This window comes from Daucus carota, chromosome 4 (assembly GCF_001625215.2).
Source record: "Daucus carota subsp. sativus chromosome 4, DH1 v3.0, whole genome shotgun sequence".
Lineage (NCBI taxonomy): Eukaryota > Viridiplantae > Streptophyta > Magnoliopsida > Apiales > Apiaceae > Daucus > Daucus carota.
This window is the reverse complement of record NC_030384.2, coordinates 39,711,311-39,730,877: the sequence shown is the minus strand read 5'-3', so window position 1 is coordinate 39,730,877 and position 19,567 is coordinate 39,711,311. Positions and strand designations below refer to the sequence as shown.

General features: G+C 31.5%; 2 protein-coding genes across 4 annotated transcripts; one reads left to right on the top strand and one right to left on the bottom strand.

The window, feature by feature from the left end:
• Window positions 1-126: 126 nt before the first annotated feature.
• Window positions 127-4,163, top strand: LOC108215838 (probable inactive receptor kinase RLK902). 2 transcript variants are annotated; one of them, XM_017388429.2, is made up of 2 exons: window positions 127-1,550; window positions 3,275-4,163. In XM_017388429.2, exons 1-2 carry the CDS (start codon window positions 302-304, stop codon window positions 3,883-3,885), a joined length of 1,860 nt encoding a protein of 619 aa, XP_017243918.1. In that variant the 5' UTR covers window positions 127-301; the 3' UTR covers window positions 3,886-4,163. The 2 variants fall into 2 exon arrangements, with proteins under 2 accessions (XP_017243918.1, XP_017243917.1); XM_017388428.2 differs by having other exon boundaries at window positions 128-1,550; window positions 3,260-4,163.
• Window positions 4,164-5,084: 921 nt separating this feature from the next.
• On the bottom strand, window positions 5,085-12,436 carry LOC108219045 (uncharacterized). 2 transcript variants are annotated; one of them, XM_017392289.2, is made up of 13 exons: window positions 12,167-12,436; window positions 12,009-12,060; window positions 11,626-11,695; window positions 11,273-11,510; window positions 11,047-11,080; window positions 8,612-8,662; window positions 7,138-7,769; window positions 6,974-7,022; window positions 6,793-6,912; window positions 6,356-6,460; window positions 6,157-6,248; window positions 5,906-6,059; window positions 5,085-5,466 (listed from the first exon to the last, which is right to left on the bottom strand). In XM_017392289.2, the coding sequence occupies exons 1-13, from the start codon at window positions 12,274-12,276 to the stop codon at window positions 5,200-5,202; spliced, it is 1,974 nt and encodes a 657-aa protein (XP_017247778.1). In that variant the 5' UTR covers window positions 12,277-12,436; the 3' UTR covers window positions 5,085-5,199. The 2 variants fall into 2 exon arrangements, with proteins under 2 accessions (XP_017247778.1, XP_017247779.1); XM_017392290.2 differs by lacking the exon at window positions 8,612-8,662.
• Window positions 12,437-19,567: the final 7,131 nt, after the last annotated feature.

Sequence of the window (19,567 nt, the reverse complement as noted above, 5' to 3'; positions counted from 1 at the left end):
AATATATAAATTCATTTATAGCCCTGCAAATAATATATAATTACACAGTAGAGTTGTGCAAACTGATTTTATTTCCAGGTTGGCAGTTGGCAGTTGGCACCGTGGCATTTTTTTTTATAATCATTTTCTTTGAATAATTTGGCTACTAACAGCTTCCCCAAATTTCAAACCTTTTCAAACATTCACACACTAACACACACAGATTCATCTCCTAATCCTCAGTCCTCATCAATCACCAAAACCACAAAAACCCATTTCACAGCTCTCGAAATCTTGATCTGGGTCAACCTCAACTGCCCCAATGAACCTACTTTACTTCACCATTTTCTCCTTTCTTTTCGCCTTTTTTTCGGCCACATTCTCCGACCTCACAGCCGATAAAGCTGCTCTCATAGCTCTCCGCTCCTCTCTCGGGGGACGATCACTCCTCTGGAACCTCTCTAACCCCACCCCATGTTTCTGGGTCGGTGTACACTGCCAATTTAACCGTGTTACTGAGCTCCGGCTCCCCGGAATGGCTCTCTCCGGCCAAATTCCTCCGAACATTCTCGGGAACTTAACTAGTTTGCTCACACTTAGTCTTCGATTCAATACGTTGAGTGGTGAATTCCCAAATGATATCTCATCTCTTAAGTCTCTTCGCAATCTTTATCTTCAAGGTAATCATTTTTCAGGAACTATTCCTGATGCAATATTCTCGTTACGGAATCTTGTTCGTTTAAATTTAGCTTCGAATAATTTTTCGGGTTCGATTTCTTCTGATTTTGGGAAATTGAATCGGTTGGGTACTCTTTATTTGGAGCATAATAGGTTTATAGGGTCAATTCCGGATGTTGAGTTGCATAGTTTGGTTCAGTTTAATGTTTCTTATAATCAGTTGTCAGGGAAAATTCCAACTAGGTTTTCGAGTAAGTTGGAGAGTTCTTTTGTCGGTAATTCACTTTGTGGTAGTCCTCTTAAGTCTTGTGATGGGAATGGTGGTAAGTTATCTGGTGGTGCAATTGCTGGAATTGTGATCGGATCAGTTGTTGGGGTTTTAATTATTGTGGCGATATTGATATTTGTATGTTGTCGAGGAAAAGGTAGTAAAAAGGGGGAAAGTAAAGATGGTAGGCCATTTAAGGAAGCGGGGGTGGTGGACATTCCGCGAGAAAGTGTTGTTGAGAATGGAAGTGATTTGAGTAGTGGATATATGAGTGTGAAAGAGAAAGGAATTGTTAAGTTTGATGGGGGGAAGAGATTGGTGTTTTTTGGGAAAGTAGAGAAGAGTTTCGATTTGGAGGATTTGTTGAGGGCTTCTGCTGAAGTTTTGGGGAAAGGGACATTTGGGACTGCGTACAAAGCAGTTTTGGAGAGGGGAATGGTGGTGGCAGTTAAGAGATTGAAGGAGGTGGCAGTGTCGGAGAAGGAATACAAGGAGAAGATTGAGGGTGTTGGAAAAATGCATCATGAAAATTTAGTACCTTTGAGGGCTTATTATTATGGTGGGGAGGAGAAGCTACTTGTGTATGATTACATGTCAATGGGAAGTTTATCTGCACTTCTGCATGGTGAGCTAAACACTTACTATTCAATCTTAATGATGCATTTTCTGTCTTAATTCTCTGATTTATCAGGATTCATAGGTGGTAATTCACTCATTTATTCACAGTGCTGGATTGTTTGTGTTATGATTTCCATAGAAAAGAATTTTCAGTACTATTACTATTAATTTGGATGGCATATAAGGCTACTTATTCAAAAAAAGAAAAGAATTATTACTATTATTACTATTATTACTATTATTACTATTATTACTATTATTACTATTATTACTATTATTACTATTATTACTATTATTACTATTATTATTATTATTATTATTATTATTATTATTATTATTATTATTATTATTTTTTTTTTTTATTATTATTATTATTATTATTATTTTTATTATTATTATTATTATTATTATTATTATTATTTGTTGAATTGCTTTATTCTACTCTTAAATTGTTCTTTTAGGTCTTGAGATGCATTGTGTTTATAGTTCTGTAAAGTCAATTACATGTTCAAGTTTGCTCTGATATTGTTGTTCTTTAGTGCTTGTCTAGTCTGTCAAATACATAATGTGTCATGTAAATATGTAATGAACTCATCCTAGTGCTTGCTGGTCAGTGGTAACTACAGCCATAGACAGTCTGTCAAATACATAATGTATCATGTAATGAACTATCTTAGTGCTAGTGCTGCTCAGTGGTAACTGCAGCAATAGACTAAGGGCTCGTTTGGTACGATGTAACCCAACACAATAACCGATACTTCCATGGAACTTGTATCAATTACAGTATTTGGTTGGATAAAATTCACGGGAACTCAGACTTCCAAGGATTCCATACTTCCGCCAAAACGCTGTAACCTAGTTACATAGCTTAGTCGTGCTACTGTGAGTTACACAGTCTATCACTAATAAAAGTATATTTACATGGAACAAACATATACCTAGTTCCAGGATAATAGAGTTAAGGTGTAACTACAAATCCGGTAAACCAAACAAGGCCTGAAATGCCGAATCATAGATCAATCAAGGGGCACCTGCCGTTTTGTCTTTATCTAGTTATGATTAAGTTCTGGTTAGTCCTCAAAGACATATATTTTCTTGTCCATTCATTTTTTTTCTTTTCGGTGTCTTCCTTATGACGCAATTGCACTTAGTCTGAACTCTAGAAACAGCATGTTTGTCTTTGGATGTTTTCCCAGGGTGCTTAAAGGCTTTTTTTTTTTTTGGTCATCAAAATGTGAAAACTCTGGTTAATTAATAGTAGTGAACATATCATTATTTGTTAACAAGGCTGAAGGGTTGGCTATATATGACACCAAAATAATATAATCTGGCTTTGAACTCAAGTTTTAGCAATTTGTTTTACATTGTTCAGACTTGTTAAAATACTAATGCAAACTCAAAGAAAATGTTCTGGAAAATGATCCTGTGAAGTAGCTTAGGTGTTGTAAATGCTGTTTGGTATTGTTTTCTGTTTTCTATTTTCAGAAACAACTTTTTCATGTTTTCTGTTTTCTGTTTTCTAGTTTTTAAAAACTGTTTTCTGGTTATGAAGCTGAACACCACATTGTTTTCTGAAAACTATTTTCTGAAAACAGTTTTTCAAAACAGGGTCAAACACCACATTGTTTTCTGAAAACTGTTTTTTTAGTTATGAAGCTGAACAGCCACTTATTCTCTCATCTTATTCTGTGACATTCACACTCGTCAAATAAACAGGAAACGGCAGTGCAGGTAGGACTCCCTTAAATTGGGAAACACGATTGTCAATTGCACTTGGTGCCGCTCGTGGGATAGGATATCTCCATTCACAAGGCTCAACAGTCTCCCATGGAAACATAAAGTCATCAAATATCCTCCTCACTTCCTCATACGAGGCTCGTGTCTCCGACTTTGGTCTTTCCCAACTTGTCGGACCAAACAACAGTCCCAATCACATTGACGGCTACAGAGCACCAGAAGTGACTGATGCTCGCAGAGTGTCCAGGAAAGCAGATGTGTACAGTTTTGGCGTATTGCTCCTGGAACTGCTAACAGGTAAGTCCCCAACCCATTCCCTTTTGAATGAGGAGGGGATAGACCTTCCAAAGTGGGTCCACTCAGTGGTTAAGGAGGATTGGACATCGGAGGTTTTCGATCTCGAGCTCCTCAGGTATCAAAGTGTGGAGGATGATATGGTTCAGCTTTTGCAGCTTGCTGTCGACTGTGCTACTAAGTATCCTGACAAGCGTCCTACAATGGCTGAGGTAACACGCAGAATCGAGGAGCTTTGTGGATCACAGCATGAGCAAAAACCTCTGCATAGTGACATACTGGTTGATAATATTGATTCAGATTCTCTGTAGAGGAAAAAAGTGTTTTTAATTCATACCATATAGTATTTCTTTTGGGTAAATTCGAGTTGCCCTTGTGATTGCTACATTATTATTCAGGCTCAACCTTCTTAAATTTACACTCTTTTTTTTTTTGGAACAATTTCTGTGACATGCACTAATTTCTTTTGATCGTAACATTGACAGGAAGATCTCATTCCATGTATTTATAATCTTTTTTTAGTCGTCAATTACAATCGAACCTGTAACCACTGTCATGTGTAATTATATTGAATTCCAGCTTTATCTTTTGTTTTTTGCTTCACTAAAAAAAACGTTGTTGTCATGTTATGGGGTTTGCGTTAGTTTCTCATGCTTCATCCTTTGGTGTTTGCGCACTCGAATGTTCCATGCCTTGTCACTGTTTTATAGCCGGCACCTCTTCAGACCAAAAGCGTAATATGTAGCGGTTTAGCTAATCTTATTTTTCATAAGTAGGGTCCTATTCTTGAAGAAAAATGTATGAAAATGTAATTTTTTTTCTAATATAAATCCTTATATTTTTTTCATATATTAAATATGAAACACCTCCTTAACATTTATATCCAAAACGCATTAAAAGGATGAGCTCTTAGTTTCCACAATATAGATCTGGAACAACTTTTAGTTGATGAAGCTTTCACGTGTTTCGATCTTAGTCATGAAGAAAGGAAAAAATGGGGCACAAGCCCCATTTATATACTGTACTTTGTACAAGGCCAGGAGGTGAAGTTGGCATCCTTCCATATTGAAGGGCAAGTCCGAGCAAAATTTGATAGTGTTAAAAGATTGTTGTCCATTTTCACGAAGGGGGCAGAATGTGGTACGATTATTGTGTAAAAAATCTCTAGCGGCCACTAGGTATAATGTGACCCACTGTTTTTTCCCATACTTGTGTCACTGTGATACCATATCATGAACATGATACAAAAACTTATTTTTTTATTTCTGGAAAAAAACTCTACTTTTTTCCGAAATAAATTCTTAATTTTTTTGACATTTATAATGAAACCACCTCATTAACATTTATATCCCAAAAATTATAAAAATATGTATTTTAAAAAAAGAAGCCCTTTATAAGGGCTTAATTTATGTACCCAAACAGGCCCATAATATCACCCCCTACATCATATACTTATTTGAATGGAGGGTGTCAATTTTAAAGCTTGAATTTTTTAGTGAAATTAATCAACTAAACAAAAACAAAGTTGAAATCTACTGTCATAGCTCAAAAACGAGTTCATTGCCTGTTAATAAGTTAATACTCTACAATCTAGCACTACTACTATTGGAATGGACTAACCTCACCTAAATCTCCAACTTGATTGCTGGATTATGAACTACAGTTTTATCCGCAAACTTTTTTGGAATACTGGTTGATACAATCGTTCCACCATTATAGCCATCCATCAGCAAGTTCCCAATTTTAGATCTCCATTCTGAGCTGTCCGCTTCATTCTTTCTGTCATGAACAACTCTGTCCCGATAATTAAGCATTGTTCCCAACCCAGTATCTGGTACCCAACCATAATCTGATAGCACTCCGGCTTCACCTTCTGTTAGATCTTTGCCAACCTAAACATGAAAGTTTGTTACATGGATATACGGTATAGCAGCGAGAACACGATATTTATATATACAGAAAAGGGACTGGCCCTTGCATATAATTGATAATGCAACGCATACTAAAAATTTCTTTCTTAGTTAAATCTTTGTTACCCCAAACGTGCATCTTGCTTTAGGTACCCGTCTCAGAAACTTGAAACTCAGACACGAGTATGGTCCAAACAATAGGGACCAAAACTTGTACCATGTACATAATATTGCTGATTCCAACACTTTGGAGTTTGGACACATACCCAAGTTGATCACTTCTAGAAAAGTCCAGGGTAACAAACTGTTTAATTTATCATTCCTCAACCTTTCCCTTTTCTTTTACTCGCACAAGTAATAACCTTAGTCTTTATAGTCTTATTTCCTGTCATATTATCATGACTGATTATAAAGTCAGTACCGTTAATGCTCTGTTTTCAATCAGCGAGATCCTGCTACAGCTAGTAAGCTTCATTGCCGTCACCAATCTTTTGATCTGCCAATCTATGCTTAGAGAGTCCACCAACTCAAAAAAGTATGTTGCATAGCCATATTCAGGCCGTTCTAGCACAATTCTGCAGTTATATATATACATATACAGCATAACAAAAGTAGGTGTCAGTAAAGGTAGATCTACAAGCGAACACAAAGAATAACCTGTTTTTCATAAACCTTTTATGTCGCTCAAAGACAAATATAAATGACTGGAGGTCCCGACACCAACCCCACTCAACCGGCCACTTTCTGAACTGTAGATAGCGCGCCTACAAGCATGACATAGCAATAAGTTAATCCTAAAACACACATCCAAGAGAACATGGAACCAACATGAAGGTGCAGAGTAAGCTACACAAGAAAAAAGGATGTTTACCTGCTCTACCAGAGAAATTAGACAGGCCAAACAATAACTAATCTTTTCACCCTTGGTACCTTTTAAAGTAGCAAGTTTAATTAACGAGTGTCGCTGCGAGAAAAGCTGTACATACAATTTAAGAAAACATTGTAAATATATAATTTTTACAATAATGAGTGAGAATCAGTCACCAAGACATGAATCTTCACGCATATCAGTGTCAATGATAAAAACTAATAGAAAACTAAGTTTTGTGTGGCGTTCATTCTGCTCTGCAAATATCATGATTAGAGACGATTATGTCAATAATATCTTATGCATGACCAACTCTATAATTGCTTCTGTGCATGATAAATTAACCAGAGTAAATACAGTGCAAGTGCATAACTAGATTGCTTTTGTAGAGACAGAGACAGGTAAAAGTGAAAAGTGTCAAACCATCTCGATATGAGCACCTTTGATATTACAGTTTCTAGCTCAGAAAATTCAGAGAATGATTCGTCAATAGCTTCATCGACCTCTGTTTGACCATAAAGCTTCATTTCATCAATTAACACTCCTTTGTCAACTAACACCTGCAAGATGAAAGAGATAAGAAACCATTGAGACAATAGATAATGCGATAAAATGTCGCACCTGAAGTAGCCCAGGAGCATCTTCCTCCAATGCAATCTCCACGGAATCTCTGTAATAAATATTAAATCAGCTAAAGCCTTTAAAACTATGTACACCTATGACATAATGCAATATATACAAGAAAAATATTATATTGTAAAAAATAACTACAGTCACATGCTTACGTTGCAGTTTTCTTCCTTTTCCTTGAACGTTTGACTCTTGCTGGTGGATCAGATTTTGATGATATGGGCTCACAATCAGGGGATGAAATCTCAATTTTTCTCGAATCCTCAGAAACTTTTTCAGCTTTTGCGATCTGTCTTGATGTCAGCAATTTAATCCGTGTACTGAGCAACATATGATCCAAGTCGTCTTCAGAAAATGCGTCAGAAGTTATTGGTTCATTTTTCACTGCAACTAAATTTGTCATCAAGGAGTACTCTAATATCTTCTCGTCTAGTTCATTATTTTCTATAGGTTCCACCTTGACATTCACAGAAGTTGTCGAAGGAGTAATAGGAACAGTAAAATGTTTCCCAGATGAAGACAGAACAAACTTCCCACCGCATGGTTCATGTTGACCTGAAGTTATTTTTGAGGAACATATGTCGTTTGTACTAGCGGATTCAGCAGCAATTCTGTGTGATGATTCTATATTTGAATCGCCACAGACAACAGCAGTACATCCTCGTGGTACCTTTTCAGAATCCCCTACACTTAAATACTCTTCTTTAACAGAATAACTATCTTCCTTTCCAATGACAGCATTTTGCACGCCACCCGCTATATTGGCGGCCAACTCGATACTATTTTCCTGTGAGGCAAAAATAAGAAGCGATCAGTAATCCATATCTATATTGTGCCAATATAAGAATCTCAAGGTTAATAAGAATAGAACTGAGACAGACAAACGTCAACCCTTTGTTAAAATATAGAATAGATACATAAGTGAATCAACATGTAATCATTCAATCACCATGTGATACTGGATGTTACAGGAACATATACCAACTTAATAGATGTTTGAGAATTGAAGGACAACTTAAATAAAATCATAAATTCTATATTTTCTTTCAAAAAATTTATTGTTACATCATACAATTGAATGGATACTTGGGAAGTATATAAACAGAGCCATGTAGCAAAATGGAAAAAACAATTATGAGCAGTTACAAGTGCTGTCTCTGATACTCGACAAAGATATCTTTGTGTGTTCTTTGCTATTATTTATATATAGTTTTTTAAAAGATAACTATGTTTAACCATACTAATCAAGATGCCATGCCTGCATGAATATATAACCTCATAGCAAGATTAACTGTCACAAAAAATAACTAATTGCAGCTTGACAACAGAACTACCTATACACACATCACATAGAAATAGGAACTTAGGGATAGAACATGCCAACCAACCTCAAAAGTGCTGATTCTCGCGTTGGGAGCATATCAATGTAACAGGCAAGGCAAAAAACCACACTTTATAAAATAAGAACCATCATATCATGTCATCATAGTTCAAAACAATTGAGATAAGAGAAGGAGCCTGTATCATGTGACCACTAGAAGTACAGAATCATAATCATATCTTGCATGATCAGCTTAATACTGTAAAATCTAAAAGTTAAACAACAGCGGATAATTTTATATGTTTTACCACATCTGAAACTTCCTTAGTTCCTTGCCCCAAAAAGAGTACAGTTTTTTCCTACAGTCACAAAAAAAACTTTAATAAAAATCATTAATTGTCTCTATATATAAGTGGGACTTGCATCATTAATTTATAATCTCAGCTAAGGGAAAAAACCAGAGAACCTCCAAGTCCCTGATTAAAAAAAATATTTTTTTTAACGCAATAAAATCCAAAAGCTCTACACCCGCTACAGCATGACTGTTTAACTTCATGGACCATTGGACCTCAACTCTCTCTCTCTAAACCACTTAACTTTTTTTGCTATAAGCAAAACATTTATAGACCACTTTCTTAAAACAAACCCTTGCCTTAAATAAGAATATAAACATGAAGGTTCCAATTGAGCCATTTAAAGCTTCATTGTCTTTCTTTTGATGATTTTCCTATATCAAAAGCTCTCTGCTTAGCTTGACATTATCAAATCATGCAATTCGCCTAAAGTGAAGTCAGATCTACAATTTTAACCTTTGATAACAGGAAACATAGAATTCTAGATTCCAAAATTTACCTTCATTTCTATCCAATTTATTTGTAATTACAAAAAATTACTTTTTTCTTATCATTTTATTCGTAAACTAGCAAAAGTTAGTTTAAGATACGGTAGGACTAAAACTAAAAACGATACAAGGATCGGTGATAAGGTGAAAGCATTAAAAAGAAGTTAGGTGTTTGATCTGAATATGTCCAGGGTATTTCTGAAATCTAGAGATGATGAGTCTGACTTAAAAGAAATTGGGCACATCTCTGGGCTAATACCATTGTTATCTGCAAGAATCTCGATTGATTACTATATTCAAATTGGTAAAACATAATTACTAAACCAGAATTAAATCAAATGCATAACCACCCCTAGGCTTTCACGCTTAGAGCATATTGTCCATAACCAAGAAAAATGATCTGCAATTTAATAAAGTCTCACCAATACCTATTAGTGAATACCTTGGGTTACAACGCTTTTCGTGTAACAAAAAATCCTTGTTTAAAAATAAATTTAAATTAAATGATAATTAAAATTACAAATTTGCTAAAATAGCTAACTAGATCTTCTTAACTTGGTCCTTAATATCATCTCGTAAGATAATATATCACAAGAAGGTCCTTACATATCGGGTCCTCTAGTAAAATCTCAATCCCAAACATGACAGCCCATCATATTAACAAATAAAGATCTCTCAATAATAATAATTTCTGCTTTCTCTCATACACCGTGCACATTTGACACAACACAGGGACCATACATTTGGATAATAATTTAAGTTAAAAGCGAGCTGCACCGAATATAATACTTTGCCTTGTTATGGGGTCCTCTAGTAAAATCTCAATCCCAAAAATGACAGCCCATCACATTAACACATATAGATCTCTCAATAATAGTTTCTGCTTTCTCTCGTACACCAGATATGTGCACATTTGACACAAAACAGGGATCATACTTTTGGATACTAATTTAAGTTGAAAGCAAGCTGTACAGAATATAATACTTTGCCTCGTTATTAATATCCTCTCAATATCAATAATGTGGCAAAGTTAATAAACAGTTGAAACTTTTGTAACCTGCCATTGTAATATCAACTTTGCTAGATATATATAGAAAATTAATTAACATATATGTATATGTGTAAGCATATGTACAAGTATATAGTCATGTACTTTTTTCGATTTTATTTATTTTACCAATTGGAAACTTCACTATATCACAAGGTTGATTTAAATATTCAATCACTCGACTTTTTCCAAGCAAATCGGAACATCTATACTGCTTTTAACCAATTACATTATATATCTGTTCACTAATATTGTAACCATCAGTAAACCTTGCCATGTATCAGGAAAAAATATTTATTACACTCAAGATAGAAAGCATATAGACGATTCAACTGGCTAAACAATTACATGTACTTCTTTCATAAAACATCATCATAACAAGTTTTACATCCCTTAAAAAGGAGGGATATAGCTATTTATTCTTTCATATATCAAGAGTCTCAACTATAAATGAACATGTTGGAAGGTAGTGTACTGTAGTCTAAAAGAGCTGAGGTGGGTTCACATGCATTAATATCAGTCAATCAACCTGTTCAAGATATTGGTCACATTCCAACAATCATTCCTTATAATTTTAATAGAAAGTAGAACTCTTGTGATAGGTTTAAAAAACATTCACTGCATTTGCATCACCTAGTTCTCATCCTTAGGGTAGTAATTTTTATGGTTAATCCACCTAAGTTTGTCTTTTATTATTGTTTTCTTCTTAATTATTGTTACGCATCCTCAAGGTTCTTAAATTTGTAAGAGTTAACGGCGTTGAAGTGCACTCTGATATTGCTACCTCATCTTTGACTAAGATGTCGCAACTTTCATCAATCATTATAAAACAAATAGTGTTAGGGGATATATACCTTACAAACAGGTTCTGTCGCACCCAGCGATTTCCTGCAGAATGGGACAAAACAGGACATCATAAATCCTTGAATCACTCTTCTTCAGAAAGGAGAGCATGTGAATAACATCAAAGCAAAAAAATAAGATTTGTTCCCTTATCTAGAAGCTAAAGCCTAAAAGCCTTCACTACATTTAAATTACTGTGTCGCCTGATTAAATTTATAATGGATATAATTAAGGAACCTTGACAGCAGAAGCATCCTCCAGCGTTCTTTCAAATCAACATGATCTAGATCATCAAGGATATAAGCAGGTGTTTCGCTATTTGATTTAATTGCTTTAACTTCATCGCTGCAACGGTCAACAAGGCAATTTACTGTAGAACCCGATAGATTATCACAACCTGCTTCTGCGTTAGTCTGATTGGGCTGACAACTAATGTCTTGTTCAATTTTAGGAATACATGACTCTCGGGTCCTACCTGCACATTTTCAAGTGTCTGCATATATTAGAGGAGAAGTTCAGTAGTAATATGTCAGCTTTAGTTTTAATTGTTTAAGCTTATATTAAAAAGCATTGTTTCTCAATAACATTACCGCAATGAGATTCATCCAACAGAAACCTCTCAATCCTCCCTTCAACATGGAAATGAGCAGAATCGACATCCTGCATGTCATGTGTAATTAATTTTCCGGAAACAAATGGTCAACTAAAACCGCAAGTTGCAATAAACCAAAAACAGACAAAATCACAACACCTCTTTCTAATTGTAATGAATTTTTCGGCACAAATTCATCATTTCGCAGAAAATTTTATCCACCCACCCCCAGTCCAACATATCAAAAAATTAAGCACATATTACAGGGAAACAAATCAACGAAATTTCCAAAATACTATTATATCAAATCAAACCAAATTTAAGTAAATAAACCAAAAACAGGTAACAGTAAAAATCGCGCTAATCATCTAATTAGGTCACCTGTACCACGCACTCCTCATCTTCCTTCTTAACAACAAACTCGCTTGCCGCACTGGGAAAAATCACAAAAAAGCAAACAAAAATCATTGGATTTTAAGTAAATAAACCAAAAACAGATAATAGTACTCGATGCAATGCAAATAAAATCAAAAACTAACATTGCTAGATCTGAGACTTTATTATTCGCGTGAAGGATCTTTAAACGTTGTTTCAATGGGAGATGATCGTGCTCCTCCGACCAATTTTCCTCCGATTTGGTGTAGTCCATACTAGCTTAGATTTCAGCACTAACTGAATAAGTTTTGAATTGAATTCCACAATTTTTAGTTGCGCAAAAACTAGGGTTCGCTTTTCGCCTTGCCGCCTAAATGCTTATCGGTTCCCTCTGTCCCAGGAACAACCCACACTTTTTCCATTCATTTCAATTTGATGATGTTTTTTTAAGTAATCATTTTTAAAAATTTTATTTTGTATAAGATTATAAAATTTGTATTTTTGATTAGTATAAGAAATAAGAAATAAGAAATTTATAAAATAGTAGTTATAAATACCTACTCCGAACATTTTGAAGTGCTCGAAAAAGAAAAATTAAATCAGAGTTTCAATTTTCGGACGAAGGAAGTATCATCTACTCTATGCGATACTTAAAGGTGTATTCAATTGAGATTTTAAAAGATTTTTTCATTCATGAAATTTAAAAATATTCAATTCGGATTTTAAAAAATATCAGCATTTAAGATATTCAATTAAGATTTCAAATTATGATACAAAATTCAGTAGTATTGAACCATGATTTTAAGTTAAGCTTTAAAATCGGGTTAATTATCAAGTTGGTTTCGGTGGGTTTAATGTATCAAATTGGTCACTCAACTGAAAACGGTATCAAGATTGTCACTAAAGTCACTATAAATATCAACAAGTACCCGGAATTATAAGTTCAAGTAGTGAAAATATTATTTATAGAGTTTTACACATTATTATTGAATGTTATCATAACCAAGTAAAAACTTATGACTCCTACTATTTATGATAATATATTTAGATTTTATCAAGTTTATTTATTCTTTATTTTTAATTAAAATAAAGAAAATAACTATATAATAAAAAAAATAAACTTGATAAAATCTAAATATATTGTCATAAATGTTACAAGTCATACCTTTTAGTTGGTTGCGGTAACATTTAAAAATAATGTGTAAAACCCTATAAATAATATTTTCACTCCTTGAACTCGTATTTCGAGGTACTTGTCAGATATTTATGATGACTTTAGTGACCATCTTGATACCGTTTTCAGTTCAGTGACCAACTTGATACATTAAGCTCACTTCAGTGACCAATTAGATAATTAACCCCTTTAAAATCTATGATATTCAACTGTAATTATTTAAAATTTATTAAAATATGATGATATTCAAATACTGATGAATATTTTTGGAATTCATAAGATGATGAATTTTGTAGATTATTTAGTGTATTTTAGATATTTAGAAATAATTCAATCAAAATAAATAAGATTTTGAAATATTGTGATTAAACCCTAAAAATTCTAATCAATTGTGCAACATTTAATCAAGAATACACATAAAATCATAATTAGATACGATTCATTAAAACTCATTAACTATATGAAATTCATTAAAATTCTAGTTGAATACACCCTACTTACCCTACTTAATCCGTGCTAATTAGCCACATTTTTTTTCATCATCTTCATTATCATTTTTCCCTATTTAAAATAAAAAATAATATAATAATATACAAATCAACATATTACTTCTTATAACAATGACAATATGTTCTATTCGAAAATAAACACCTGTAATTCTCTTTTAACTCCAATGTATTTTATTATAGGACAAACACGAATCATCTCCTTAGAAGAATACTGAAATAATACAAATAAATAGTATTATTTCCATTACAAATAAAGAAAAAACAGTGTAAAACGTATGATTTAAAAAAAACATGAAAATATTATTTAATTTAATCAAAAAAATCACACTAACACATGTTAATATTAAGAAAATATTGCAAATAAATGATAAAAATATTTATTATTCGTAATATCAATTTAAAATATATAAAAATAAGTGAAAGGTAGATTTTTAAAAGCAAAAATAAAAAAGAATCAATTGGTTAAAATTATTTATCAAACTTTTAATTCATTATTACAAATTTATTGTGTAAAAAAGTATTATGGATATCCAACAATATAAAATTTCTAACAAAATGATATTAAAAACTAAATTATAAATAATAAATTTTGAATTATATACTCGACCGTGTTGGTTGATGGCTAGGTTCATTAAGTCCCAAATTTCAAAAAATTTAGCTGTCAAAATCTAACCGTACCGACCTTGCTGATTTATAACATGTTCTCATATCATTATAACTAAAACGTATTTAAACATGCTTATAGAAAACAAAGCTTTACAAACTAATTTTTAATTAGCTTTCTAATAAATTTAGATATTTGCTTCAAAACAATTAGATATTTAAAACTAATTCAAAATTTTAAATAACACGCCTATAAACATATTAAGTTATTCGTAATTAACCTAAACATTTTCATTAATTATTAAACATTTATTTTAATTAAACAACACAAACTATTTTGTTAAAAAAACTCATGCTCTACTTTAATTTATTACATATTTTAATTGATCATTCTGCTATAATTAAAATGTATTTCATTCACATCAAAATATATATTGTTGAGCTAATGTTTAATTAGATTTTTGACAGGTTATCCTATTCAACCTGTTAAATAACATCCAATAAAACATATTAATTCAAAGATATTTATCTATTATTCTAAAAGTTTGTAGTGTTGTGTCAAGCTTACTCTCATCATCACAACAAGATTAAAGAGGTTGTGAAATTCAAACCATGTCCTTGTGCACTTAAATTCAAACTAGATCATACAATCGATCAAATAATAAGTGAACACAAAATCAAAGTTGTTAAAAAAACTATCATTAAACAAAAAATCATACAAAATAGATAATTAACATTGAGTAGGCAACACATGTATATGCAATCACGTCTAAAACAATCATTCTAAACAAAAAATATTGTAAAACTAATCATGAATTCGTGACAAATCACCTAATTCATCAACATTAACTATGTTGAATTTTTTTTGAAGCAATATAATTAACCAATGAAGATGCATGACGCAATATAATTAACCAATGAAGATGCACGACGATGGCAATTGTTGACTTTCAAATGTAAAAAAAGTATGTTGATCGGTGATGGACGGAAAGATAAAAATATCATATACAGAAATGAACAGCACATTTTCAGTGAACCAAAAAGGATACAAGAAATAAAAATCAAGGCCGATGCCTTAAATTGTTGTTGGTGCTATTAACTGCTCCAAAAAATTGGTAACTATCGTATATTCTATGGTATACATAAGATGCAGCCTGTAAATAGATTTTAATTTTAATAAAATTAGAATGTTAATGACCGTTGTATTAAAAATAATGAATAACTAAAATGTTGGTTTACAAAACTACAGTTAAAGTGTGGTCTATGAGTAATTATGTTTAACATTAAATATTTATATATTACACTGATATATCATGAAATACTTATTAATTATACTGAGTCTACAATAGACCAACCATATAGATTTTACAAAATGACAACAAAGAAAAGACCGAGAGACAATCACGTCAATACATGATGTCCATCAGTGTTTCGGTGCTTCTTTCAGTTGTAAGTAGGGGTGAGCAAAACCGAACCGAAACTGAAAAACCAAAACAAATCGTGCGAATTCAGTTTGGTTTGTTCTCAATAAACCATATATGCAACTACAAATCCTGATTTCGAGTTCCAGTTTTCAAATGTCATTTTCGACCTCATATTTGGAATCAATATATATATATATATATATATATATATATATATTTATATAAATATATATATTTCAGTTGCATATATAGTTGCATATGGTTGTATTTAGTTGCATTCAGTTGATTCTATTGCAATCTCATGGCCCCGCCAGGGGCACACCATACATCCGTTGCAACTTACAGTTTTCAGTTGCATTTAGTTGCATATGAAGTTGCATTTAGTTGCATATGAGGTTGCATTCAGTTGATTCTATTGCAATCTAATGGCCCCGCCAGGGGCACCCATACTTCAGTTGGAACTTACAGTTTTCAGTTGCATTTAGTTGCATATGAGGTTGCATTTAGTTGCATACGAGGCTGCATTCAGTTGATTCTATTGCAATCTAATGGCCCCGCCAGGGGCACCCATACTTCAGTTGGAACTTACAGTTTTCAGTTGCATTTAGTTGCATATGAGGTTGCATACGAGGTTGCGTGCAACCTCATATGCAACTGAAAACTGTAAGTTGCAACTGATGTATGGGTGCCCCTGGCGGGGCCATTAGATTACAATAGAATCAACTGAATACAACCTCATATGCAACCATATATGCAACTGAATTCCTGATTTCAGGTTCTGGTTTTCAAATGTCATTTTCGACCTCATCATTGGAATCGATATATATATATATATATATATATATATATATATATATATATATATATATATATATATATATATATATATATATATATATAGGAGGAAGATCCTAAGAAAACCCAGCTTATCAAGAAAACCGAGAAACCCACTTAATCACCGTTGATTTTATAATCATAATATATATTTTAATTTATCAAAAGATCAATCAAATCTAATTCATAAGGGATATTATGGTAATATTCTACATATATTTAATGCATTCAATCAGTAATATATTTAATGCATTTAATCAGTACATTCAATAAAGATTTGCAATTAATTGATTTCCTTTTTTATATTATTCATATCTCAATCAATCAATCAGTATTAAATTTGAATTTCAAATTTCAAAAGATTCACCTTGCTAAAAACTGATCGAATATCTTAGAGAATCTTGTTTATATATTTTGCGTTATCTTGTGTATGATAATAAATCTCTTACCATTGTTATAACGGATCATCTAATAATTTTTTTTATTACGGTCTTTTAAGTGTTTTACTAATAAATATAATATTTTCCTAAGATTCTCTTAAGTGCTCTATTAATTTAAAATAATTTTTTTCCCAGGATTCTTTCAAGTGTTTTACTCAGTTAAATATATTTACGATTTTCTAAGATTCTTTTAAGTGTTTTACTAATTTAAATTGAATATTTAAAATAATTTTTTTCTAAGATTCTTTCAAGTGTTTTACTCATTTAAATCTATTTAAGATTTTTCTGAGATTCTTTTAAGTGTTTTACTAATTTAAATTGAATATTTTTTTAAGATTTTCATAAGTTTTTTACTAATTTAAAAATATTTAAGATTTTTCAAGATTCTCTTAAGTGTTTTATTGATTTAAAATTATTTAAGATTTTCTATGATTCTCTTAAGTGCTCTAATAATTTAAAATAAATTTTTTTCTAAGATTTTCTAAGATTCTTTTAAGTGCTCTAATTGGAATCTTGAAATGTTATAATATTAATATTACATATTAATTAAAAATTGCATACAATGACTTCAGTTCTTTAATTATCTTTTTCTTTAAATATAAAATTTAAATATTGAAACAATACTTTAGAGAACCCTCATTTGAAAAATATTTGAACGGGTATCGTAAAGAATCTAGTAGGTGTATAAGTGAACATCTACTAGAATCTCAACATATTGTTATGAGATTGATGATGTAAGTAAAATTATAACTAAATTGGAAGTTGTTATGTGTTCAGTTTGTTGATGATATATGATTTATTATGTGCACTTTTTAAATAAATCATAATTTAAATTAACACATTTTATTTAATTAAGTGATAAGTATTAAGATTCTAATAATTAATATTAAAAATTTATAAAAAAATTGTATACCATTTAAGTTCTTTAGTTATTTTTTACTTTTAATATAAAATTTAAATATTGAAAAAACATTTTGAAGAACCTTCATTTGAAAAATATTTGAACGGGTATTGTAAGAAATCTCTTCATTTACTATATATTATAATAGTTGTTTTAATTCAACTTTGTAAATAAATTTTTTAAAAGTTCTACCTTATATTATTCTATTATATTTGAGCGAATATTTTAAAGTAATATAAATTTATTATAATATCAGTTTAAAGATTCTACTATATATTATTCTACAAATTTGAGTGAATGTTTATTGGACTCTCATGATATTATAATATGTCAATTCAATTAAGTGTTCAAGTGTATTTTAATATTTGTTATTTTGTTATACAAGCGAACATTTTAAAGAATCTCCATATCAAAAAATGGTATCTTTAATAAAATCATAATCTAATTATACTTTTTAATATATCATAAAACTAATTAGTAATTAAATGTTAATTTAATCGTTGAGCAAAAAATTTGATAATGAAATATTTTAGAGTGATGCATAGATGAACATCTACTAGAATCTCAATATTCAATTCAACATACTATAATGAGATTGATTTAAGTAAAATTATAACTACACTTGAAGTTATTAGGTGTTCGTTTGTCGATCATATATGATTTTATTATGTGTTCTTTTTAAACTATTCAATCAACTAAATTTCAAAAAATTTAATTTTAAACACCTAACATAATCGTAAGAAATGTATTATTAGAAACATATTTTTTATAATCAAGTAGAATGAATTTATTTTTTTTTTTGAAACAAGTAGAATGAATTTTTTTTTAAAAAAAACATAACGTTAATGGTATAGCGGCACCTCGTATGAATTTTATCAGAAAAAAAGAATGTGCAAAGAGAGAACTTCTTTCAAAAAATCACAAAGAACACACTCAAATAGGGAACATCTACTACAAACTAACAAAGAATACAAATATAAATTCTCCATTATTGGAGAAAATAAAAAAAATCTAAATAAAACTAGACAAATAAATCAAATCAGACCCCCGCCTCTACCAAACAAAACTTACCAACAAATAAAGGAATTCTTAGAATATGTACTGGAACCTTGTGTTGTTCTGTAAAACAACTCTGATTAGAATACTGAACATAATATTGATTAGAATTCTTACAAAGATCTAAACTGAATGCATTAGTAATGAACACCAACTGAAGCATGTGCGAAATACAACTATACACACAATATCAACTTCAACAATCAACTATACTATAATGAATCTCTTATAGAACACTAACCAAACAAGGAGAATCTTCAAACTTAAGAATATGACAGAATCTTCAAATTGAGATAAGGTGTTCTGGATCCCTGATTAGAATATTGGTGAGGACAATAAGAAAGTTCAATCTAAATTTCAAGCCAACATCCGTATACTCTCTATTGTAAGAATTCTCAAACATTAACTCCCCGTTCGGCAAACCAAGTACATTCTAGACATCATCTTCTTAAAAGTTTATAATATTCTCACCAATTGAAATTGTTGAATCGATTGGTTTGTACGACTTTGAAATCGAAAAACTCAGAAGTTGAGGGTATTCCATGATGTTGAAAAGTAGAAGCTTTTCGAATCCGGTTTCCACAACCCATTGTCTTTGTGCATCGGAAAGATTCCCCACGATTC